Raw genomic sequence first — 27107 nt, forward strand, 5'->3', positions numbered from 1 at the left:
AGAAACTTAAGACATTTTCAAGCATTAAAGTGTCTGATTTCACCTGGTTTGGAGCAGTGAAACACTTGGGCACGTCTACAGGAGCATCTACTGCACAGCCAGCTGGGATGTAAACCTACAGCGCTCCGGCATGCTGTGCACTGTCCCTGTCAATCCTGCTGCTTCACACTGACAGCTCTCCAGTGCACACTGACATGCTGCAGTTTGAACATTAATGCGCGGCAGCCAGGACCGGCTCCAGCATTTCTGCCGCCCCAAGCAAAAAGAAAAAGAAAAAAAAGCCACGATCACAACCACGACTGGCGGCGGCAATTGGGGAAAAAAAAAAAAGCCACGATCCTAGAGGGAGTGAGGGACCTGCCGTGCCTCTCCTTTGTTAAGCTGGTGCCTGGAGCCGGCCCTGGCAGCAGCAGGGTGCAGTTAGGGCATGGCACACTGGAGCAGTATAGATTCACAACCCATGTTGCTGTGCAGTAAGTGCTCATGGAGATGCTGTAGAAGTTCTTTATCCGAGTGAAGTTTTGAATGCCCCAGAACCAGCACATTCCCCTCCTTGAAGAAAACTGCTCACCTTCTTTTGCCCCTCAAGCAGGAAGATTACATGGGCACACTGCAGCACTTTTGCAACCATATGCATTAGCTCACTTGGTGATGGTATAACAAGACCATCACCATTATAAGGTTTATGTAGCGATCAATACACACACATACACAGAAATGCAGTCACCTCTTCCCTGAGGGAAATGAAGAGCTACCACTAACAGTCTGAAATAAGGAAATATCTCATCTGACACGACAACTGGTAAATCCGGATTTTAACTAAGTCACCTCAACTAAAACTCCCCCTCTGCAAACTGAGATGGGATTTTTAATCACCATAAATAGCTCCGTTCTAGCTCTAATAGAAATGGCTCTGTCCAGCAGCAAAGCACCCAACTATCCCCAGGCTGGACTCTGGAAGAGTTAGAAGGAAGTGTCACTCACACAAACTTGTCAGAGCACCTGTATTCTCCCTTAGATGCTTGCCTGGCACATAGGAACACATACAGGGCCTGGCACTAATCAGGTGCTTGTGCTATGTGACATGCTCTTTGATTTCTCCACCAGCAATGACTCCTACTGTCTGATAGGCATCCTGTCTTGGTTTGATATACATGTCCTATCTCTGTGAAATCAGAAATAAGTAAGCATGGAGAGCACTGGATTTCACACCAGAAATGACATTCTGGGAATAAGTAGTGTGTACACTGAAGAATCCTTAAGAGTGTAAGTTGGTCATTTTGCTTCTAGCCTATTTTGGGAAGTTTGAGTCTGCATGTTTTGTTTTATTGATGTCACAGTCACATGGTATGGAAGACCAGGCTCAAACCCTTGAGATAATTCAATTGGTTGTGTTATAAATTAGTTACAATGGAGACTGAATAGTGTTTCCTGTTCAGAGCCTGTATTCACAGGGCACCTGGTGTTTCAGTGTGATAACCTTGCTTGAACTTTCAAACCACACTGTCTGTATTATTTTCAGAGGAAGATTCATTACTCAAGATGATTTCATTTACCCTTCAAGTTTCTACAGTCCTACATTTCTACTGACTGGGCTGCCTTGTCCTAAATGTTTTCACCGGAGCACTGGCTCCTTAGCTGCACTCAGATACCAAGATGGTGGGCCTGGTATACATGAAATAAAAACACGACCAGAGAGAACTGAAATGTTCATCTGCTATTTACAAAAAGTCTAGTCATGATATACCCAGCAATACATCTTTATTTACAGCCAGGATGCAATTCTGAAGTCCAATGTCTCATTTGAAATGGTGTGTTCAATTCCATCCTCTGAATGCAATAAGCTACACTTTACAGTTTAAGGTTAAGGTGCCTGCTCTGCCTTGCCAAATACACTTCAGGATTGATTCAATCTTTTCATGGTAGATTTCAATCCCTGCTCCCTCCGTACAACGCAACATTCAATATCAAAGGATTACAAGCCATATAATACATACATGTCATGAGTGAAACTCACTGCCTCTTCTGCAGAGCCCACAGAGCTGGAGTTTGCGATGCCAACTCCAGGTGGAGATGTTCAGAGTGCTGTCGAATAGAGGCTGAGAAGTATTAAGTTTATAAACATTTGGAATTTTATTTAAAAAAAAAACATCACAACCATTAACATTGTTACAGTTAGTTCTCCTCCTCCTGGTTTTGCAAACAATGATACTGAGCATGCTCACAACAATGGTTTCTCATTGGTTTAGTTTTAGTTAAACAACCATTTTGTTTAAAAGGAAAAAAATAACTCAGCACACTACCATTTAACTTGGTTTTAATGTTTCTCCACAAATGGTGAAAAATACTAAAGTACAGACAAGGAATAATCATAATGTTGTGGCCAACATTATAAATATGGAATTATAAATTTAAAACATTTTCTGGTTTAAAAAATAAATCTGGTAGTAAATGCAGCTCTGCAGGTTTCTGACTCTAGTAGGGCCGGTCTCTCCGCTCCTGACGATGTTCACCCCTACAAAAAGAAAAGCTTGTTTAGTTATAGCTCATAGGACACACCCACAATCTTGCTGTTCCATTAGACGGAAGAGGAAAATGATAAAAGGTTTAGAAAATCTGACTTACAAGGAAAAGTTAAAAAAACTGGGCATGTTTAGTCTTTGGAAAAAAAGGCTAAGGGGACAGTCTTCAAGTGTTAAGGGCTGTTATAACGAGGACTGATCAACTGTTCTCCAAGTACAAGAAGGTAGGACAAGAAGTAATGGGCTTCATCTGCAGCACAGGAAGATTTAGATTACATATTAGGAAAGCCTTTCTAACTCAAGCACTAGAATAGGATTCCAAAGGAGGCTGTGCAATCCCCACCATTGGATTAGACAAACATCTGTTGGGGATGGTGTAGGGTTTACTTGGTCCTGCCTCAGTGCAGGAGGTTGGACTAGATGAGCTCGAGGTCCCTTCCAGCCCGACACTTCTAGGATTCTCTGCACACTCCTAGCACAAGAGGAGGCTATCACAATTTTCATTATTCAGTGCCCTCATCAAGTTTCTGATCAAGAGTTACTGGTTTTCTAAGCTTTATTTCTCCACTTATCTTTGATCACATCAGATCTTGTTTCATTCCCCACCTCCACCCCAAAACCTATTTGAAGTTATAAAATCATCCTAGCCCAGTGGTCCCCAAACTTTTTACCTCTCCTTCTTCCTCCCCCGGAAGCTGGGGCTGGGAGGAAGGCTGCAGCTCCAGGAAGGGGGATGTGGACAGGGGTAAGGTGGTTGAGGGTGGGGGCCACAGCTGGGGGCAGAGTCAAGGCCAGCAGCCATGGGCCCTAGGGGTAGGACTGGCAGCCGGGGCCCCGATCACAGGGCCGGGAGCCAGAACCAGAAGCGGAGCTGGGTGGTGCTCCCTCCTGGCCCCCCATGGGGTCTGGCCTGGGCCCCAGCAGCCCCCCCCCCCCAAATATTCCTCCTCACCCCCTAGGAAGTGCACCCCACAGTTCAGGGACCCCTACCCTAGCCTATTGCCAGGTTTTTTAGTTTGCTCTCCTACATACTTGTCCATTTTTCCTGGTCCTCCACGCCTGCCGCCTCTGCCTCCCATTTGCTCCATGAGAGGTCCAGGTGGGCCCCCAGGTCCTCCTCGTCTTCCTCCTCCAAATCCACCTCGATCCATACCCCGGCCTCCTCTGAATCCACCTCTATCTCCACCACGCCCACCTCTGAACATTCCACCAGGGCCACCACGATCCATGAGGCCTCCTCTTCCTCCTCTCATGCCACCAGGGCCACCTCTGCCACGATCTCCACCTGGTAAAGAAAAACGTCACCATGTACATTTGAAACCAGGGCTCTATTAGGTGAAAACATGCCTGCTCTAAACAGACTTCCAGGACTGAAAACTTAGTCCTTTCACATTAAATCATCTCTAACTTTCCTCCAGACCCGATGCAAGAGGAAGCAGTAAAAGATGTGTCTATGCAGCTTTGAGGCAGAGGGTGGCTAAAGGCCTGGCAGTGGAACCATGAAGAGGGCAGCCAACCCAATCACAGGGCAGGAAACCCACTTTTCACTCTACCCAAAATTGCTTGCCCTTGTCAAAAACATGAATGCTGGCAACACTGCACAATCTGGAGGAACAAAGCATAGATGCCCAGGAAGCAACTCCAGCCCAGAAAGCGGCCTGATGACAGCCATTGGTGGCTAATGCCACTGCATGAACTGCATGTTTCCAGAAGTGCCACTGAAAATTTTGTGCTACCCTGAAATCCACTGGAGAAGCCTGAGAGGCAGATAGCTGATTTAAGGCCATTTTGGCTGGGAGCCACATAAAGTGACAGTGTGATAGGGCAGGTCTACAGTAGAAACGCTACATTGGTGCAGTTGCGCCACTATAGCACGTCTGGTGAAGTCGCTCTATGCCAAAGGGAGAGTGCTCTTTCTTCGGCATTACTCCACCTCCGCGAGAGGTGGAAGCTATGTTGGCGGGCGAGCGTCTCCCGTCAACACAATGCCGCTGTGGACAACGCTTAGGTCACTGTAACTTGCGTCAAGTCTTTTTCACACCCCTCAGCAACGCAAGTTAGGTCAACTCAAGTGGTAGTGTAGACCTGCCTGTAAGAAACTGGATTGCTGCAGATAGATGCAAGGAAAGAGTCACAGTAATAGCGGGTAAGTGAGGCCACGTCATCTCAGGCAGAGTAGAACCATAAACTGCTGCCTCTACAGCTCCAAGAGTGTATTATTAATACTGTGATAAGACTAGCGATCAGTCCCTGAGAACACTGTATAAGCAATGTCAATCACATACGCAAAGGAGGTGGTTCATCTTAAGTACTCATCTCCCATGCTCTGGGAATAGCCTTGAGCTCCTCTCTAAAAGCTGGTTCACATACATACCTGGAGGTGGGAAAGGCGGTGGAAGAAAGCCTTCTGGTTTAGGAGCCTTGCATTGATTACACTCTGTTCTCCAGGCAAAGTTCTGGTTTCCACATCCCCTAGACAGAACCATCAGTTAGTGAAGACTTAAAAATAACTTTTTTTTTTTATAATCAGGCAGAGTAAATCTGAAAGAGACAAGATTAAAAAATCTACCTTAACTTTTAATGGTTATGTAACTGATCTAGGAGAGGAGGCTGGTCCTGGTACAGAATGGGAGACAAATGTAAGGATTTTATTCTCAACTTTGATACTGAGTCTGTAAGTGAGCAAGCCCATATTTCTCCATCTTCAGGGTTTGTGATGACTAACTAGTTAATATCTGCATCACACTTCTGGGCAACACACCCTTTTTATCTCCTGGTCTGCCTTACCAGTACAAAAGAATGGCAATGTATCATTATACCGAATGATGTGGCTGCTCCAAGTATACTCCTGTTTGGGGCAGGGATTTTTGTTGTTGTCGATTGTACAGCACCTAGCACAATAGCACTACTGCAATACATATAAATGATACCGCTATCGCTAATATGGCAGAGGTGTTAATTGACAAGGACTGTATGTAATCACTAATGCATCTGTGCTTAGTCCAAGTTCTCAATTACAGTAAATTCAACAGCTTATTTTTCAAAATTTGAACTGTACTTTACCACCAGAAGTTCTGGCCCCAAATGAGCCATTTCCTAACATGATGGGGGCGGTGACATTCTGCAGGAGATGGAAGCTGAGTGGGCTGCAGTGACAGGTATCATGCAAGGAAGAAGGTATCTGGGTTTACACGCAGGACTACAGGGCACAAAGATGTTAACAGATCAGCATAGTTGGTAACTCAAACACTTACGGGTTGGGGCACTGCCAGTCTCCAGCTCGGTGCTGGACATTCCCTCCAGAAGGGTTTCCTCTAGAACCCCGCGGTCCTCTTGGGGGGAAGCCTCCCCTGTCTCCACCTCTGCCTCCCATACGGCCCATTGGACCACCAGAACCACCAGGACCCCCTGGGCCTGAAAGGAAGAAGTCAGTTAATTCCGACACAGACACTGGTCACCTCCACAACTTAGGATGTTGCTTGGCAATGTTTCCTCTAATTTTTTACATCCATGTGCGGAATGAGTTTTGTTATGTGCAACACCAATATCAAGGTAATGTGTGGATGTGCGCCGCCGCCCACCAGTACAAACAAAAAGCCTAGATATATTTTTTTAAAAGTTATAAGTATGGAAGAAGAAAGAATATTAAAACAAGGCATAATTAACAAGGTGCACTGCTTAAGATATTTATTTAGTATGAAATCAGATAAAAAGAAAATTAAAAAAAATAAGAAAATTAACACGAATGGCTGTATTATTACACAGGACAGAGACAAGACAGACTCTCTATGTGACTGATTGTGTTCTCACAATGTGGGGCACCACTGCTGTGGACTCACTCAGCCTTAGTTATAGCCCATGCTATCTTAGGACAGGAGCCAATTAAGTATCCCTTGGAGTGGAGTACATGCATTTTGTCATCCTTTCTAACAACTCAAGCTAGTAAACACACCAAAATGTGGCATATTGAAAACAGCGATATAGATAAAACAAAGACAGAGCCATTAAGTGAAAGCATAAAAAAATATGCCAGAGGCCCAATTTAATAACCTACTCCCATAGACAACTAAATCTTCAGGGAAAGCTGGTCTCAAAAAATAAAGCATCTGCCAAAACACTAACATGCTACAGACTTTTGCAGTCCACAAAACTATACCTCTTGCATGCATATTATCTGAACACATAGCTCAGCTTTAAGATGCTAAACAAATCTATGCGTCAACTAAAAATAGTCATGCTTGCTTCACAAGTATTAATACAGTATTTTCTGATACTGGAAAGGAGAGTAAACGGCATTCACTCAGGCTTATACAATTTCTATAGGATGTCAACTCTTAATTTGATTAATACTTCACACACATAGAACAGTAAAAATAAGTAATAATAAAGTGACAGACAGCAAACAAGCCACAAACAAGTGACAACACCAAAAATACAACAGGAAATAAAGCATTGAGTGATTGGCTGTTATGAGCTTTTAAAGGAGCGTTTAAGCAGGGCCTGCACTGTGTAAGTGAAACAGAGCCCTGTAGAAACAGGCAAAATTCTCCGGTAATTTGTGCATGTCACCAACTCAAGAACTCAGAGTAGGCTCATTAAGTTTTTACAAGCCCAGCCTTAAGTAAATGGAGCACATTAACACATGGCTTCACAGTTTGCAGACAGATCCCTGCTTCAAATAATTTGAAAATAAAGTCTTCAGCCTATAAAACACCTAGCACCAAGTGCTTGCTACTTATGAGTCGATGAGAGTACTCTGAAGAGCCAGAACTATACCAGATAGCAAAGATCTGGCCTTAATGGTTTCCAATACCTCTCACCAAACAAATTCTAAAACTTGTCTGGAGGCCTCTCTCCTGGACACTGCAGTTCCGAAGCTGGGGCTGGGACATGACAGGTTAGAAAATACAAGAGCGATACTGCAAATCAAACTTTAAAGCTATTTCGATAGTACATGTTCCCAGACAAAGCTAAATCCAAACATTTTAAGCAGCTGGTTGAGGTACTGTTAATTTTAGGTACTAGATTAATTAACCTATGTACCAGACAAGCAATTCCTAAATGCCATCCAATGCAAAAGCTAGGCATAAATAATACATTGTTACTTTTGTGATTATAGAAATAGTTATTGAATGTGATTTTTAATGACAGTTTTGGGGAGCAGATGATTTATTTGGATTTTTTTTAAAAACAAACCACAGTTACTGCAGTTATTCTCCAGCCAGAAGTAATCATCTATGGGGATCTCCTTTTTGGAAGAATAAAAGCACTTGTCATACACCTCTACCCCGATATAACGCGACCCGATATAACACGAATACAGATATAACGCGGTAAAGCAGTGCTCTGGGAGGGCGGGGCTGCGCACTCCGGTGGATCAAAGCAAGTTCGATATAACGCGGTTTCACCTATAACGTGGTAAGATTTTTTGGCTCCTGAGGACAGCGTTATATCGAAGTAGAGGTGTATATAAAGCACATCTCAAATCCTGATTCTACTTTTTCTATTCAGTTGCCTTGACTTGTGTACAAAATACAGGTATAATCAGTGGTAAAATAGTGAAAATGAACCTAAATACATTTGATGATTGTATCTATCTGCTAGTTTTTTACATTAAAAAGGCAGAGGCAAAATGCATATATTTGTAAATGGCACACATGACATGGGGTAATCTTTAACACAGTGAAACAAATATGACGTTTAAAAATGACATTTAGTTAAATCTCTCTTATTGGTATTGTGGGGTATTGTTTATTTGTCTTTCCCATCTTTCGCCCACAGCCCAGCTGGGGCTGCCTGGGAGAGACTCGCTTTTCCGTTGGACCAGAGTTGTGACTCATGTCTCCCTCGCACCTCACTTATTCCCCGCACCAGATCACCTTCTCCACGTTCTCTCTCTGCAGGGTCAGGAGGTACCTAATTAGTGGAGCCATGCCTGCGCGACTCCACTAATTAGGCGTGCAGCCCTTCATTCCCTGAGGCACGCACCTTAGAAGGAATGATACTGTTTGGTGTACACTACACCCCTGCTCTGCACAATAAGGTTCTGGGGGAATTCAGCTCATTCATACAGACTCTGACCAACATTACCTCCACGCAGCGGGGGAGGCAATCCACGTGATTCACGTGGGGGCATCCCACCCCTCATGCTGTTCATTGGCGCCTTCTTCCGAGTGAGAGAAACTTTGAGTTTGCTCCCCTGGAAATCTTTTCCTGGAAAAAACACAGAAAAGTGTGGCTTGCTTACATGGTCACAAACTTCCGCTACTGGAGGGGGAATAGGGCTTGGGTACCATGTACATGCATCCTACAGGATACACCTCTTCATAGTCACTGATCAAAGGGAAAGGTGTCCTTATATCAAGTGTTGGGGGATGGGGGGGAATTCCACCTCTGACCTGTAGAACCAAAGATAAACTCTACACAGAATTGCCCAGACTCGTTGGAAGTTAGCGCGCTAGGGAGCTGGCTTATCTTATCTGGTTTGACTAAAACCAGAAAGTTTCCCAGGTAAAGTCTTTCCAAGTAAGATCTGCTTTACCATGTATGTATCACCTGCCTTGTGGAGGACATAAAACCCCACTTTTCTATCCTCTGAATTAGCCAAATACTTTAGCTATGAAATAAATCCCAGTCAAAACTACGGTCATCAGAATCACGAGTTAATTCCAGTCACTTGCCATCAAACCACTCTACCGCTGCTTTGGCAGTTGATGGGTCATCATAGGACACTGTGGCATCTCCTTTTGGCTTTCCAGTTTCTTTGTCAAGATAGAAGTTTATCATAGGTTGCCCAGTCCTCTTGTTCATCTAGCAGGAGAATAAAATCACTTTAAATTGCAGTGCAATTAATTGTAAACAAAGATTCCCAATATATCCTTCTCCACTACTCTTAAAATCATCTCCAATTCCTCTGAGTTAGAGGTCAAATACTCCATTTCAATGATACAGTTAGATGTATCAGGAAGGAGCAAATCCACACAGATCTCCCTCAATCCCACTTAAGAGGATGTGACTAATCCCCTATCCCACCTAGAGGGCACAACTACAGTAGAATTCAGAAACCTGATATGGACACTGAAGGACAAGTCCTAAAAGGCTCCTTTTTGGAATACAACTCTGCAGGTTATTTCAGGGGTTCTCAGCCTGCCAGGTTGGGACCATGCTGCTATCTGGGAGAAGGACCTGCCTAGAATACACTGGGTGGGGGTGTCCCAGTATGGAAAAGGCTGAGAATCACAGCTCTATTTCCATCCCACTCTACTAGTTGGTGAGATAGTTACTGCTCCACGCTCCAGCAGTCCTGTATAGAATCATAGGTTTGGAAGGGACCCTGTGTGGTCATCTAAGTCCCCTGCACTCATGGCAGGACTAAGTATTATCTAGGCCATCCCTGACAGGTGTTTGCCTAACCTGCTCTTAAAAATTTCCAATGATGGAGATTCCACAACCTTCCTAGGCAATTTATTCCAGTGCTTAGCCACCCTGACAGTTAGGAAGTTTTTCCTGATGTCCATCCTAAACCACCCTTGCTGCAATTTAAGCCCATTGCTTCTTGTCCTACCCTCAGAGGTTAAGGAGAACAATTTTTTCCCTTCTCCTTGTAACAACTTTTATATACTTGAAAACTGTTGTCTCCCCTTAGTCTTCTCTTCTCCAACTAAACAAAGCCATTTTTTTCAGTCTTCGATCATAGGTCATGTTTTCTAGACCTTTAATCATCTTTGTTGCTTTTCTCTGGACTTTCTCCAATTTGTCCACATCTTTCCTGAAATATAGCACCCAGAACTGAACACCACACTCCAGAGGAGGCATAATCAGCGCTGAATAGAGCAGAAGAATAATTTCTCATGTCTTGCTTACAATACTGCTGCTGATAAATCCCAGAATGATGTTCGCTTTTTTTGCAATAGTCTTACACTGTTGACTCAGTTAGCTTGTGATCCCTTTCTGCAGTACTCCTTCCTAGGCAGTCATTTCCCATTTTGTACGTGTGCAACTGACAGCTCCTTCTTAAGTGGAGTACTTTACATTTGTCTTTATTAAATTTCATCCAATTTACTTCAGACCATTTCTCCAGTTTGTCCAGATCATATCCTCCAAAGCAACTGCAAACCCTCCCAGTTGGTATCGTCCACAAACTTTACAAATGTACTCTCTATGCCATTACATAAATCATTGATGAAGATAATGAACAGAACCAGACCCAGAACTGATCCCTCCGGGACCCCATTCAATAGGTCCTTCCACCTTGACTGTGAACAACTGATAACTACTCTCTGGGAACAATTTTCCCACCAGTTATGCACTCCCCTTACAGTAGCTCCACCTAGGTTGTATTTCCCATGCATACCCATGTTGTCACCCACCTTGACAACACCACATTGTTTGAAGAAGTCTGCCAGCTCCTCCAGGGTCACACTGTCACTCAGTCCCTGTACATAAACTGAACTGTTGTCTGAGTCGTCATCTGGGTCTACAGGTGGGCCTAAGGAGATCAAATTCACGGAAATATCATTATACCAGATGATCACAAAAGATAATGAAGGACAGAGTTCAGTTTTGTCTGGTCAACTTTAGTGATCATCTCCTAAATGGATTGCTACCTCTCTTTCAGTGAGGGTAAATACTTGTATATTTATGGAAATACCAGATGAAAATCCAGCCATACAACATGGGGATTCAGTGGCACTTTTTCTATACACAAGGAAGAGCCGTACCGCATACTGATCACTAAGCAAAGGAGCTGTAAAAAAGCTCATCCTTTACAAATAATCAGCTGATTTATTTCCCACTGACCTCCTACCTAAGGGAATTCTGGGCTGGTTTCTTGCCATGGCTGGATGTCTACCACTCAAGTGCCATGAGAAACTAGCCAAAATTGGGTGGCTGATGTAATGGACGTCTTTTTGGGGAATAATCGGAGATCATCTGTGCAAAAACAGATATCCAACTGCAGGTGCACATTAGACTTTACATCTTTTATGCAATTATATTGGCAATGACCTAAGCTGATCCTGGAAACAGCTAGAGACACAAAATGCACATTTGTACAGGACTAGAAAGGGAAAAACTACAAATTCACAGGCTCTGGGTGGTGGAGTAGAGGAAAGGAAGAGAAAAGTAAAGCTAGTATATGCCTCTCTGGTAGTTATTTCAGTATTGCTTGAAGTTAGATGCCTGGTATATTTGAATAGCCATGGGCATGCTGCTTCAATACCCTCTTCTTTCATGAAGGGAAGGATAAGCATCCAAATGAATCTTTGCAAATTTAAATAAGCCAGCCCAACTATTTGATTAATTAAGAAAGTAGAAGGAATGAATCAAGACTCAAATACAGAGGGTGAATGCCCCTGAACTTTTTATATAGGCAGGGAAGAAATAAGGCAGAGAATCCTTTGTGGACAAGCAATGTGAATGACTGCCTTCACTTGTGGGGGAAGAACAAGTGAGAAATCCTTTTCAGCATGCTCAGGTAATATTCTGAACAGTATTTAAAATTACCTAAATCAAGATCTGGTCCTTCTTCCATGGGTCCTGACAGTCAGGGAAAAAAATCATATAAAGTTTTGTTAGTGCACGTCTTGCAGGCTGAAAACCGACACACACAAATCTATCTACTTACAACCACCATATGATGGTGTTGGTTAAACTCAAATTGACCTGCATTGCAAAAATTTTAGCAATGCACCTTTTTATGGCTTTTTTGTGATCAGTTTGCTACTTTTAGCAGCCTTTAAAACCATTAACCATTACACTTCTTTAGCTTTATTGGGCCAATCAGTGTATATTTATAAGAAAAAGTTACTTTTTTATTAAATCCAAACAAAATTAAAATTTATTCTCCCCAAATTACAAAAGTAGTTTCTCAATACTTCAAGTTACCCTTTGTTTTGTAACCATAGGTTAACCTTATACCCCTAGGCATTGCCGGCAGTACCCATTAAAGTCTTGTTGTATATGTCATTTTTAACCACTTATGAAACTAATAAAAATTATATTTTTTTTCTAAAAACTGACTGATTTTTTTTTTTTTTTTTTTTTTAACACTATCCATTGTAATGCTCAAAAACTTACCACCAGGCTTATTGAAGCCACCTCGCTCTCCAGCGCTGCTGGGGGGATAAACGAAGAAATGAAGGCCTTTCCCTTTAAAAAGCCAGTACCGCTCTGAGCCTCTGGGGCTCACTGGGAAGAATGGCACTGGCTAAACATCTCCAAACAATGCATCTGTCTGTCTCTCTCTCATCTCGTCACTATGCCTTTCTTCAGGGCAGCTTGCTCAAATTTCCTTTACGCACAACCTTGCTTGTCTGGTTTAGACACCACTTTTGCTGCTGTACCCTTTCATTACTTGTATTGGTATTAACAGTACAATACTTGGCAAAAACATTTAGAGATTTTCAAATTGTGTTTGATTTAAAAAATAAAAAAAGTCAAGTCACCTATAGGTCAACTCCCTCCCCTTTGTGTGTACATAAAGGTGCACCCTCAGCCTCTTGCAGCAGGAGAGCAAAATGAGTTCCTAGGTCCCTAACATTAACAGTTAAAAAGGCAGGAGACAACCATATGTAATACCTAGAACACAGTTCAGATGACATTTCCACTAAAACCTTAGTATAACGCCATACATTCAGGTCACTATTGGATTTAACAGTCTCTGTGGAAGGAGAACTTACAGAATATATCAGGGCTCAAAGGCCTGGGGGTGCAGCTTTGTGGACACAAACCAGAAATTAAGATTTTAATGTGTGCCAATGCAAAAATCACAGCCTCTAGCTTTTAATACAAAAGCAAAGGCTAGGCTATTGGAAGCAATTGAAAACTAAGTGCTGGTTAATTAGGAAAATGCCACCTGAAAAGGGTTTTATGGGTGGGGGAGGAGGGGTGTTGTTTTGAGGAAGGAAAGAGAGGAGGGAGAGAGCCATCTATTTGCTAGCCAGTATTGCACCTTTAATCTCTAAAAAGGTTTTAAATACACAATTCCAAGCTGTTGCATGCAGCTTTGCTTCCTTTTTTTTTTTTTAAAGTACACACCATATATGTAATGTCTCTCTTTTTAAACACATACGTTTACACTTTTTAATGTTACACAATTCTAAAGTATTATACCAGTATGCAGTTACCAAAGTTACAGAAGGATTCCATTTATACAATGAATACATTTGGTTAAAAATATTCTATGTATATTTTTCCTCTCCATATGGACACCGTGTCTAGTCCCACTTTTCATTATGCTGCCGGCTGAGTACTGAGTACGGGTACTTTTTAAGTATTGAAGTGTATACAAGGCTCTCACTTTGTAACCTGTAGCATATAAATGCGACAAAGCATGTTAAAAAGTTTCCATGTTTAACAGCCAATGAAAATATAAAATAATTGAGTCAATGAAAAAGGGCATGTTAATAACATTGAGCTCCTTACCTGCAGGAGACACTGAAATCCATCACCACACCATGATAAAAGGGCCGAGTTCCCCTACCCTGCCCCCGGGTGTTCAACCTACTGCTTCATGGGAAGGCCACCTTTTCTAAGGACAGTAGAAAAACTACATCCAAAAAGCTGGCAGCCTCTTTAATAGACTGTCAGCTGGAAATCACTACAGAAGTAATTTATTCTTTGATTACAGGTGTGAAATTAGAGAAAAAAATTGTGAATCTTTTGCAGTGAACAGCACCAAAATGGCTAGAAGTTTTAAGACGTGATGATAGTAATTTCAAGTGTCTACATCTACTTTAAAAACATTAGAAATAAATACATTATGGGTGAAATCTTTATATAGAACAATGGAACCCTGTTCCATTCAAGCCAATTTATTAAATCAGTAATGTTTCCATGTGAACAAGTATTTATCTTTAAAATAGAAGTTCCAGGTAGTTGTATTTCTCCAATAAAGATTTCAGGCCATTTGGATTCATTTTAGCTGAGCTATGCAGAATGACAGAGTAACGTCTCCAATTTCTAGGTGAAATGGGGTTCTAAAACAAGTCGCCAATAAATGCTGCACATTTATTTAAGGCTGTTGACTCACTTGCCCAGCCATACAAATATATGGGGTAACATTTTACCAAGGTTGTTCTGATGTTTTGCACGTCAATCTCCGCATTTCTAATCCACATGAATGAAACACTCTGCATAGCTTTAAACTAAGTTTCATAGGGACTGAACACACACAAAGCTAAACCTTCCTTATATTAGCCTTCATAATTAGTCCATCATCCTCACCTTTATTAAAACAGACACCAGAGACAGGGAGCTATAAACTACTGATCTGAACAAATAGGTTTACTAAACCAGATTATGCCATCAGTTAAAATGACCAAACTGATTTAGACCACCCGAAAGCTCCAATGGGGAGCAGTCCTGGAAGTCAAGTCAGATCTTTGTGTGTTCTTGGGGCTTTTCTTCACACTCCAACCAAGCCACTCTAGAGCCGTGGCTTCAACAGTAAACTGACCCATACATTCACATATGATAGTAGCTCCAAGTGCTACTTCTAGTGCAAACAGAGGCTGAGGGGAAACATTGTATAAAACAGCTGACATTAGGCTTCTGCCATGTACATACCTGAAACATCAAGACCCCCAATAGCAAGGCAAAGAAAGTGAAACCTGGATCTCCTGGAAGGTTTGTGTGTGTTCTATCCAAAGTTATTGTTAAACCCCACAGAGGATTTCACCTCTGAATAACCATGAAGGGAGCTGAAAGTTCTGTATTTCATAAAACCCTTAATTCCCCCAAACCCAACAAACTGCAGGAAAAAAAAACACAGATCCTGCCCCTACTTCCCCTAGGAGGACATTTCCATGGACTAGAAAATCTCACTATTAATAAATATTCTCCATGGAAGTGTGGTTTGAAATGTCATCTTTCAGCCGCTCCTTCCATTTCAAATCCTATGGGTAAAACAGAATTAGGTAAAAGGAGAAAAGATTTGCTCTTACCCCATTCCACCGCGTCCTCCTCCCCGCCCACCTCTGCTCATGCCTCCACGATCAAATCCTCCTCTTCCCCTTCCCCGGTTATCAGGGCCACTCATGCTCCGACTTTCTCCTGGACCAGAAAAGCCTCCAGATTCCTGTCCATATCCACCCATGTTGCTGGTATGGTCCTGACGAAATGAACCTGAGGAGAGTTTGTATTGTAGATATTAAAGCAGAAGTAGATAAAGTCAGACTCATTCTGAAGTGCCTGTTCCGATTACAGTAACTCCTCACTTAAAGTTGTCCCGGTTAACATTGTTACGTTGCTGATCAATTAGAGAACATGCTTGTTTAAAGTTGCGCAGTGCTCTCTTATAACATTGTTTGGCAGCCGCCTTCTTTGTCCACTGCTTGCAGAAAGAGCAGCCCATTGGAGCTAGTGGTGGGGACTTGGAAGCAGGGTGGACTGGCAGCTCCCCGCTCCCCTGTGCGGCAGCCCCCCAGCAAGCTATCAATTGCCAGGCAGTTCAGCTGTCCCTCCCCCCACTGCCATGCTGTTCCTGCCCTCTGCCTTGGAGCTGCTCCCAGGAGTCGCCTGCTTGCTGTGCAGTGGGGAAGGAGGGTAGAGGGGTGCTAATGTCAGGGTGTCCCCCTCCCCCCACTCCTGCCCCTCACTACTTTACTCCATTTCCACTGTGTGTGTGTGTGTGTGTGTGTGTGTGATGGGGGCGAAGAGAGACTCAGGGCTCAGGATAGAGGGAGCTCGCTGGCAGCAGCTGCTGTCTCAACTTGCTGATCTACTTAAAAAGGCAATGTACTTATAGTGGGGTCAGTGTACTTAAAGGGGCAATGCGTGTGTCTCTGCCATGCTGTCGCTCCTCCCTCCATTCCTGCTGCCTTGTAGAATGTGAGGCTACATTAATGTGTTAACCCTTGAGGGTTTAGCTGAGTGCTAGTTCAGCATTTAGCAGTAAGGCTCCCTGGGAAATATCCCACCCTCTTCCACTCTCTGACTTCACCACTTCAACCAAGCTCCACAATCATTGCTATGTACAGTATTAAATTGTTTGTTTAAAACAAAAAATTTCCCTGGAACCTAACCCCTCTATTTACATTAATTCTTATGGGGAAATTGGATTTGCTTACATAGTTTTGCTTAAAGTAGCATTTTTCAGGAACAGAACTACAACGTTAAACGAGGAGTTACTGTACCTCTTTGCACCTGCCTTCAGTACCATGAACTTTAGCAATACTGTGAACTAATAGTTTGACATGGGTCTTAATACAATGGCTCTACTGAAAGCAGGATGCATAGCACTCGACTTGCGGTCAAACTTAAAAGTCTACCCACAGTCAGGAAAAGTCTACAGAACTATTAGCTGGCTGGAAAATACTCAAAATGCTCAACAAGCAAAAGCCTCCTTCAGAGATTTACTAGCATCTCTTATTTGATAAACACTACTGAGCTGTACAATCATTACAGCTCGCCTCACACTGTACACACTCACTCTGCTGTCCGTAACTGCTGCTCTGCTGGCTGTATTGGCTCGGGGCCTGGCTGTAGGATCCAGTCGGGGGAGGGTAACTAGTAGGTGGCTGCTGGCCATAGCTGCTTTGCTGGCCATAGCTAGTCTGTTGTCCATAGGTACTGGGCTGCCCGTAGGTGCTTTGCTGAGAGTAACTGCTCTGATCGTAACTACTTGGCTGTGTAGAGGAATAGCTGAAAGACATAAGAATTAAGAAGTGTTTCTAGATGGAAGATAAATCAAGCCCCCTAGAAACACGCATTAGGCTGCAGTGGTATTTAACTAGACAGTAAAGCAAGTCAGACAACATGTATTAACACAAGTCATTTAAAATGTGAGGTCATTCTATGGAGGCTGATTTGCAGGCATAGAAACAAAATAAGAAGATTTGCTAAAAACAAAAACACTAATCTAGTTCTTCATAGCGCTAAAAAGAGATAACTATGCCATGGAAATCATCACTAGTTTCCAAGTGGGAAATCTGCACTCTTTGGGACGCTGCACTTTAAAACAAACAGATTCAGTGAATGATTGATATCTGTCATCTAGAATTCCAAAGCCACTGAAGACTATGAAATACCAGCTGGTAATATGGTTTGTTTGTAACTTGTTTCCCTGGCTTCTTATAAATCAAAAGCAATCTAATTCACTTTATTTCCAATCCACTTTATTTATTTCTGCTTGGCATGTGTAGGCTTTTCAGACATGCTTGAGAATTTCAAAAGCAACACTTGTCTGTTCTACTTTTCAGGATGAATAATTCACCTTGTGAATTCATGATTCATGACTTGTGTGGAAGCAGCATTTTTATAAGTTAACACTGAAGAGGAATACAGAGAGCCTGAAACATATCCTCTCTTTAGGACCCAAAGTTTTAGGAGGCAATGACATGTAATTAAAAAGTGGCTTTCACACTTGAGTTAAAAGTGAATATTTTTATATAAAACATTTTTCTTGAGTAGTCACTTTTAACTTTTGTTATTATAGATATCTATCCTTTGATTAGAACTTATTTAATCACAGCCCTGTATTCTTTCCTCTTTGACCCTGCAGTGAAGAGAAGACTGGTTAGATGCAAGTAAGCTTGTTTATGAAAAGATCTGATAATCTGCAAGCATGGCAAGAAGCCTTATAAAAAACAAATGCTTAAAATCCAAAATATTTAAAGTTTTCACACACTAGGAAAGTCCCTTTTAAAAAGGCAACAGCACTTTTATCCAAGCAAACAAATTTTAATGCTCCACCACCACCTTCGCCAACCCTAATTTTCTGAAAGAATTACCTTGTTGGAGGATAGGATGGAGGAGCAGTGACAGGCTGCATAGGGTAACTTCCAGGCACCTGAGGATAACTGTAGTTACTTTGTCCGTATCCTAAGGTGGGCTGACTGTAACCTGTGGTACTCGACTGAGGCTGGCTAGTCTCCGCTGGCTTGCTGCTATCCTGGGGTCTAAAAGCAAAGTTCAGCAATGAGGCGTCATCTTGTACCAAACTCCCCTCCACCTCAATTCTCCTTGCAACAGGTAATGATAATCCAAAGCACACCCAGTAGAAGACCAGGCTATATTAGTTTATGGAATTTATGACCTAAAGTTGCAATTAGGTAGACCAATACATTTTAATTTCAAATCAATATCAGTTTCATCACTATGAAAGCAGATAGAATTCATTGGATAAATTCAAGACTTTTTACATTCTGATTGACAATGTATACATTTTCCCACTACTAGAGAACTCACTGGCTACCTCATTAACAATTAAAAATACAATTTTGCTACAGCTTCCATTTACCTTATTATTCAGGTGCAATCTCAAATCTAAAACACATAATTTAGAATTAGACCAACTCCAGCATGGCCCCGGTGATACCAGTCAGCTCTGTGTTTTTGGGAACCAGGACGCAGTGTCTGGCCTGTGACTCATGAGGGACAGCCCTCCTCCGACCCCTGCAGGTCTCTGCTTGAACCAAGACCATTGAGAGACACACCTAGACCCCTCCTGACAAGGGTGACAAGATTAAGACATCTCCATTTGCATACAGAATGGAGAGCAGAGAACCTAGCCTCATCTGCATGAAAGATGGGACAGGGATTAGCATACAGAATGAAGAACAGAGAACCGCACTGAACTTTGGGACCAGAAAAGCAGGGAAGCGCTGCATCATGGGAATCTCTGCTCCAGATGTTAATGAACCTACACCTGCCCACACCCAGCTCAGCAGTTATTAGACCAATTCTAGCAATGATATCCAAAATACTGAAGCAGCCTAGTTGCATTGTGAGCTCCCTGGAAGAAAACACCACTCATAGCTAAGAGTGATCAGCTCCTATTGTCTAGCCTAAAGAAAACCCTTGAGTCATCAGTTTACCCATAAACAAATCTAGTGTTCTCCCTTGAACCATTGTTGTTTCTCTACAAAAAAAACCCTATGTTAAAGTAAGTGTTCTGATGCTTAGATCCAAACTATGCATCAGTTCCACTGGGACTCCATCTTCTCCTGATGGATCGTACTGGGGGCTCTGCCTGTCTCCAGCACTCAGGACCCTGAGCTACCACCATCACCTGGGAACCCCGACCAGTTCAAGCCTCATGGAGTGGGTGAGATACCCTTCTTTTTCTCTCTCTCTGTTTTCCTTTCTACCTTAGGTATTAGCCTTTAATAATGTATGTTATGTTGGTTTAGCTCTCCTTGTGTAGTTATCATTATTATTCAATAAATAACATATGGTTAAGCTGGTTGCTTTCTCTCTCTCTTGCTGAACTTTACTCTTTTGTGTTTTTAGCTTCCCCCATTTACTCTACAGCAACGCTTCTTTTACCTAAGCTAAAGATCCCTGCAGCGCCCAAAAATACTGTGTGGTTTCCTCATCAAGTAGGTTACTACCAGTACAATTGTGATGTGAGAGTGGGGATAAGGACGTGCTGAATCTGAGACACATAAGGGTGGCAGCTTGAAAGTGGCTGCTTGACCCAGTCCATTGAGCCCAGGGGCACATAAGGGGGTCAGCTTGAAAGTGCTGATTGACCCGGTCCGTTCAGATTTGGTGTGCGTGCGTGTGTTCGTTCATCCAGTTCTGGAGGAACCCAACCCTAGTGAACCTTCGTCCTGCAGGATAGCTCCATTGGGGGAGACTTGCATAAGGGAGAAGTAGAGCGCCGTATGAAAACACACATGACACAAGCAGAACATTGATAAAATTACAGAACACATGCCTGCCCCCCTCCGAAGAGTAACCTGAATAAATGAGCATACCCCAAAGTAATGGGCAAATCTGGTAACACCAGACAGATCACATTCTAGAGCCAATTAACTCAGCCATTCCACTCTAGGTTTTCTTGCACTATGCTTGTCAACTGTTAGTACAAAACTGGTGAACAGCTTTGCCACCTGATGGCATCAGCTTGTTTTGTTTAACATTCAATCTGATTTAGAGATAACTGTTCTAAACCTCTTTTTCGTTAAAGAAAATCTTAGATTTGCTGAACATACAATTAAGCTAATAGGCCTATTATCAGCAGGGGCCAAACACACTGAAGACATTTTGTATCAAGTCATCCATGTACACCCATTCCCAAACATGCTAGGCAATACTTTGCTTTCAGTAACCCCATAACTAAAAGACAGACAAGTGTTAATTTTCCACTATTTTTCCTATCTCACAGTTTGATAGCATTGCATCTACCGTCAGCTGCACTGTTTCGTTGGTCAGTAGAATTTCCTGTGTTAGGCAACCGCTTGGTAACATTGCTGGCACCCTGTGCTGGGCGCAGAGGAAGTCATGTACACACTTTTCCTAGGCACTGTAGGAGCTATGAGATACAGCAGGAAAGTTGAAACCAAAAATGCAAAAGGAGAGGCATATGCAGAGAGAGAGAGAGAGAGAGAGAGAGAGAGACCGACCGACCCAAGCATGTTCGGTGTTGCTCTTGGATCTGTCAAGGGCCCACCTTCCTAATCAATAGGAGAGCAGAAAGAACCTTATTTAAAAAGAAAAAATTAAAAAACTGTGTGTATTACCTTGCAGGTGCAGATGTTGCTGGCTGCTGCCCATAGGTTGGGTAGGCAGGCTGGGTGCCATAAGCGGATTGTGCTGCATAAGAAGCCTGGGTGGTAGTAACTGTGGGTGTGGTGGTATCGTAGGCAGCTGTGCCGTACCCCTGGACGGGCTGACTATAAGCTGGGGGGGCAGTCGGGGTGGTATAACCTAGAACAAACAAAAACTTCGTCAGATTGACTTTCAATCTAGATTTCATATTTCAGACTACTTTTATTCTTCTTCAAAGAGTTTTATCCAGAGGTTACTGATTTTACTTTTACTATGCAATATAGGTAACCCGAAAACGTAAAAATTGACTTATGCCCCTTTTCTGCTTCTTCATGGCATATGAAGGCCTGGAAATTTGTTTCCCCCAAACAGCGTTTTTGCTTTAACATTAGAAATTCCAGTCTAGTCTTCCAGGTCCAACTAATGACTAGAGAAATATTACATCACTGAGAACAAAAAAGCTGATTGACCAAGGGGAGTTCCTTCTCAGTCAGACTAAAGATTGATGGTTTACTACTATTTAACTTCAAAAACTAATTTAAAAAACATACAATACAGGCGGAGACCTGTAGAAAATACTCCAAAACAGGGAAGAGTCAGAGAACATTCTTGTTATTTCTAAAGTAAAAAAACAAGCAATTACAGAAACTTTTAGCTAAGTCACACCCATGTTAGGCCTTAATACAGCACAAAGAAAAGGCATAAGGCTAACTTTTAAGATGATCTTTACAGGTTACCATTAAAGCACTATGTACTTGCAATCATTAGTAATTCTTGAAATGTAAAGAATGAACTTTAATTTTGCACTTACATAAGAACGGCCATACTGGGTCAGACCAATGGTCCATCTAGCCCAGTATCCTGTCTTCCAACAGTGGCCAATGCCAGATGCTTCAGAGGGAATGAACAGAACAGGGCAATTATCGAGTGATCCATCCCCTGTCATCCAGTCCCAGCATCTGGCAGTCAGAGACTTAGGGACACCCAGAGCCTGGAGTTGCACCCTGACCATCTCGGCTAATAGCTACTGATGGACCTATCCTACGTGACCTTATCTAACTCTTTTTTGAACCCAGTTACACTTTTGGCCTTCACAGCAAGGAATTTCGCAGGTTGACTGCATTGTGTGGAGAAGTACTTCCTTTTGCATGATTTAAACCTGCTGCCTATTAATTTCAATGAGTGACCCTGGTTCTTGAATTACGTAAAGGGGATAACAACACTTCCTTATTCACTTTCTCCATACCATTCATGATTTTATAACCTTTTATCATATCCCCCCTCAGCCATCTCTTTTCCAAGTTGAACAGTCCGTCTTTTTCATCTCTCCTCATATGGACACTGTTCCATGCCCCTAATCATTTGTGTTGTCCTTCTCATACCTTTTCCAATTCCAATATATCTTTTCTGAGATGGGGTGAATTGTATGCAGTATTCAAGGAGTGGGGTACGAGGATTTATATCATGGCATTATGATATTTACTGTCTTATTATTATTTATCCTTTCCTAATGGTTCCTAACATTCTGTTAGCTTCTTTGACTGCTGGTGTACGGTAAGCAGATACTTTCAGAGAACTATCCACAATGACTCCAAGATCTCTTTCTTGAGTAGTAACAGCTAATTTAGACACCCTCATTTTGTATGTATAGTTGTGCTTTTGTCTTCCATTGTGCATTACTTTGCATTTATCAACACTGAATTTCATCTGCCATTTTGTTGTCCAGTCACCCAGTTTTGTGAGATCCTTTTGTAACGCTTCACAGTCTGCTTTGGACTTAACTATCTTGAGAAATTTAGCATCATTTGCAAAACTTGTCACCTCACTGTTTACCTCTTTTTCTGGATCACTTGTGAATATGTTGAACACCATACTCTACTAAATTAGAGAAGAGGTATTTCAATAAAGGAACATACCAAGAAGTCCAATTGTTTCTGCTGTTTTAATATGCCACAAGTAAAAATATTCAGTAGTTAATATAAACAAATTGTTGACACTTCTTTTAGAAATATCCATCATTGCTCCTATCTCCAGTTAGCGAGTGGGAGATGTTCTTTACTGGTATTTTCCAGCAGCCCAGTTTGATTTTACAAAAGGGCATTGATAACGAGCATTGAGGACAGAGTAAAAGGAAAACATTAACTCAGTCCTATTTTTCATCAGTTAAGGTAACAGCTTCTTTTTTACTTGTTAATTTTATTGTAATTAAGAAACTTGTAATCACAAAGAAAAATACATCACATATAGTATTCAGATTAACTACACTGGAGTTTTCCTTTCCACTGCCTGATTTTCATTAGAGAATCTCCAATACTGTAGTGTTTACTAGTCAGCATCTTTTCCTTTCATCCTCAGTGTCTTCAAAATGCACAAGGCTGCTTTCACTACTCATTGTGCTATGTAAGTGACCTGTCAACAAAATCCAGACTTTATCTAACTGGTTAATGAAGCAGTATTTAAACTGAGCAGAAGAAACTACCTCATAGCAAATGCCAAAGCAGCTACACTGGTAAACTATAAAACCAACTTCAGTTCAACATTCTGAGTAGTAACCCAGCACACATGTAATAATTCTTTAAGTGTTTCTCATGAATCCCAACATTTTAAATTGCACTTGTTACAATTCAGCCAAGCTAGAAAAGCCAAAGTGCAAGTAGGTATTTATTCTCCCTTCCTATAGGAAGGCTATATCAACAATATTTGCTTTTCATAATATTCTGGGTACTCATTTCTGTCTAGAGTGCAAATCCCTGTTCTGAAGCCTAAGCGTGCTAGGGATGAAAAAAGGTGAATGGGATGGTGCTGAATGGTGTAAAATGAGCACAGTTTTTTGTGTTCAGCAAACTGAAACAGTTCAAACACTCAAAAAAAACCAAACATGAGCCACAAAAGCATTCCACAAAGACTGGCTGATACCTAAAGTTAGATGAACCCCAATTCCAAACAACTAAGCCCCGAGCACTCATTGACAACATCAGGTTTTTGCAGTAAGTCAGTTCCCAGTGGTCAGAAGTAAACTTCACAGCAAACTAATGCACTTGGTCCCAATCCTGTACTCAAAGAGAACTTGTTGCAGGATCAAGGCCTCAGCTAGATCTTTCCAACTGTGGTCCCTTTTCCCTGGCACATTTGATGGTATTATTAAAACCAAACCCAAAGCAGGCAGCAAAGTTTGCACACTGCCAGATGCCACAAAGATTGTTAACTGTCCTACAAAAAAGAACCTTGAATTTTAAACACATGTGAACTCTAGTCTTGGCACATCGTTTGTAAAAGTGCTTTTAATATTTAAGCCTCAATAGGTAAATGGTTAGTGATTTAGGAACTCATTACTGTAAATTCTATTTTCAGCTGCACATCAGCTTAGTTTAAGATAATATAAAACAATTAGAGCTGTATCTTTTGATGTATTAGATTCCACTTTGGGGGAACATTTAGACCAGCATCTCTCAAACTGGGATCCACAGGGCCCACTGATTAACTCCTCCCCCTCCCTCCCAGCGCCTCCTGCACGACCAGGGAGGAGCATGGACGGGGCATGCTCAGGGTAGGGGTTCGGAAGAGGAGGGGCAAGGATGGAGCGGGGGCGGGAAGAGGTGGGGCCCTGGAAGGAGTGGAGTGGGGGCAGGGCCTGGGGCTCAACTGGGGCTTTGGGGGTCTGCAAAAATCAAATTGGGGGTCCTCTGGTTGCTAATGTTTGAGAACCCCTGATTTAGACCATATAACCACCCACTTACTGAACAATTTGAGAGTCTCCAACACAGACAAAAAAAAAGAAACTTTAAGAACTTCATAATCTGCTTTAAGCAGCCTGGTAAAGATGTTACTTAGTCAGCTCCAGTTCCTCTCACAGGATCTAACCCAGCAAGCCTTTTGCACGCAAAGCCCCCATTGATGTAAATAGCAGTTCTTTCTGCATTAGAAGGGAAGGATTCAGTCGTCAAAGAATACTCAGCTAAAATACTGGATTGAAAAGGATTTATTCTGAAATAGCTAGCTTCTCTTCAGGTGGTGGCAGTTTTCAAAGTTCTCTCTAATTTAAACAGCCAGCATCATAAGCTACTATGGTGTTTAATAAGTTCCTGCAGAATCCTAATACATACGGGATAGGTAAACTTACCATAAGTGAGAACCAAGACATAGGAAATTATATTCACCATCCATAATAAATTATTCTTCATGATGGTAGGCCATCAACTTAAAGTACTGACATTTTAAATACATAATACTAAGATACAGTGGGCAAAAAGAAAGAATGGGTTTGGTTATTTGCAGAAGGTAACTCTCAATCTAGAGATCACCAAGAGGTCACCAGGGTTATGACCCTTCCTCCCAACCTTTATGCCTAGAGGAGAAAGGGAGTCCCAAAAATTGCTTAATTGGGGTAACAATATAGACGATATTAATAACCTTTGGATTAACTCACACCTCAAATGCATTCCAAGGTGCGAATCAGTGCCAGCCACACAAGACCAAATAGGCTGGGACTAAGGGGAGACTGATTGAGCCTACCCTATGTGGGACTAAAATACACCCCTATGCAGACGAAGACAACCCTAGCCTGGACCCACTATCACGGTGCAGAAGAACCAGCTCTACTACTCGTGCAGACAGATCCCGCATCAGTGGGGAATGAGCTTCACAGAGCAACATAAAGCTCTGAAACAAAGCCTTTTAATGAATTATGAAAATAGACAAAAAAGCACTATTTAAATAATTGTCTTATGCAATACAAAGTCAGCTTCTAGAGAAAATTAAGTGCAATTTTACTGGAAGTCTAAATGTGATGCTTTTTAGGGTGTTAATCTAAGTGACCCTTACAGCACTACATGTTTTACAAAGCATGAAAACCTAGAAACTGCATAGCGAACAGTATCTTTGATGGACTTTGGATTAGGCCCCTAAGAGGTTTCAGGTTAAAACGGTACTACTATCAGTTCACCTTTGGATGGTTCTGAATCTTCTAGGAGAGGATGGCATAGTGACTTTGGCACTCTGTGCATATAAGTAGCATATACAAGCTGTTCCGCCAAAGTTAAAGACGGGGAGGGAAACTAATGGACAGGAAGGCAAACTAATGCAAATCATATTCTAAGGACCTACGCCTATGTGGTCTTCCATCTGACCATATATTTTTTTTAAGTGGCATTTTTTATTGGATGTGAGAGGAAGCAGCATAGGAAAAATATCTAATATTGTTATATAGCCCAGTAAAAGTACCTTGAGCTAAACATGGTGCAAGCAAAAAACATAATCCAGTATAGATTACTGTTCCTATAACCCCTGCACATTAAAGGGCATGTCTTCACTAAAGGCTAAATCAGCAATGCTGCAACAGAAGCAGCAGCATCGATTTAGCAGGTCTGGTGAAGACGCCACAAGTCGATGCTGTAAATCGATCTAAGCTACGTCCAATTAAATTACGTAATTTATGTAATTTAACTAGCGTAACTTGGATCAAATTACCTTGTTAGTGTAGACAAGGCCTTAGTGTCAACAGAATAAATGGCAGAGATTTTTCAGCGATATTTTTGAAGTCTACAAATATATTCTGTTAATGATTTCTGATCAACATTTAAATGGAGAACCAAGAACAAATCATCTCTAGAGCTGTGTGAGTTACAAAAGCTATCAGTTCTCATTCTTCAAGGCATAAGATTACTGTCAGAAAGAAACCCTCTCCCACTTAAAAATGGCAGTAAAGAACTGCACAATTAAATACATTATGGGGTAATGTTTTCTCCACATTTTCCATTGTAAGGCATCCACCTTACCATCCATCCATCCCCAGATACTAGTAGAAGCACCACCTGTATGTCCTGGATATTCCTAGGGAGCCTTTAAGGAAGTTTCCATTCCACTAGAACGTTAACTTTAATTTTAATAAAGGATGAGCCACATAAAACTGTAGCCAGGATGTCACTTGGGTGAAGAGACTACGTTTTTGCCTGGATACCTGGTTCAAACTGAGTGTACCAGAATATAGTCTTCAAATGATGTATCAAGTCTCTCCAGATCAGTTGTTTTTTAAAAAAAAACTAAGATATTTTTATGAACAAGACTCCAGTTTAAAAAGCGCAAGTTGAAGTA

General features: G+C 41.9%; 1 protein-coding gene across 4 annotated transcripts in view; it reads right to left on the reverse strand.

Annotated features, from left to right (window-relative positions):
- Positions 1-2109: 2109 nt before the first annotated feature.
- The window catches only part of EWSR1 (EWS RNA binding protein 1), a 40214-nt gene continuing 15216 nt past the window's right edge, over positions 2110-27107 (reverse strand). For 2 of the 4 annotated variants that reach the window (XM_054006035.1, XM_054006034.1), the window contains exons 5-17: positions 20990-21176; positions 18254-18421; positions 16954-17165; positions 15467-15647; positions 12600-12634; positions 12027-12059; positions 10892-11010; positions 9203-9332; positions 8613-8735; positions 5777-5936; positions 4897-4994; positions 3555-3807; positions 2110-2515 (exon numbers count right to left, since the gene is read on the reverse strand). In XM_054006035.1, coding sequence (XP_053862010.1) covers positions 2476-2515; positions 3555-3807; positions 4897-4994; positions 5777-5936; positions 8613-8735; positions 9203-9332; positions 10892-11010; positions 12027-12059; positions 12600-12634; positions 15467-15647; positions 16954-17165; positions 18254-18421; positions 20990-21176 — 1739 coding nt within the window. In that variant the 3' untranslated portion in view covers positions 2110-2475. Of the gene's footprint in view, positions 2516-3554; positions 3808-4896; positions 4995-5776; positions 5937-8612; positions 8736-9202; positions 9333-10891; positions 11011-12026; positions 12060-12599; positions 12638-15466; positions 15648-16953; positions 17166-18253; positions 18422-20989; positions 21177-27107 lie in introns of all 4 variants that reach the window. The other 2 variants (XM_054006033.1, XM_054006032.1) reach the window with 1 other exon arrangement.

This window comes from Malaclemys terrapin, chromosome 16 (genome assembly GCF_027887155.1).
Source record: "Malaclemys terrapin pileata isolate rMalTer1 chromosome 16, rMalTer1.hap1, whole genome shotgun sequence".
Taxonomy (NCBI): Eukaryota; Metazoa; Chordata; order Testudines; family Emydidae; genus Malaclemys; species Malaclemys terrapin.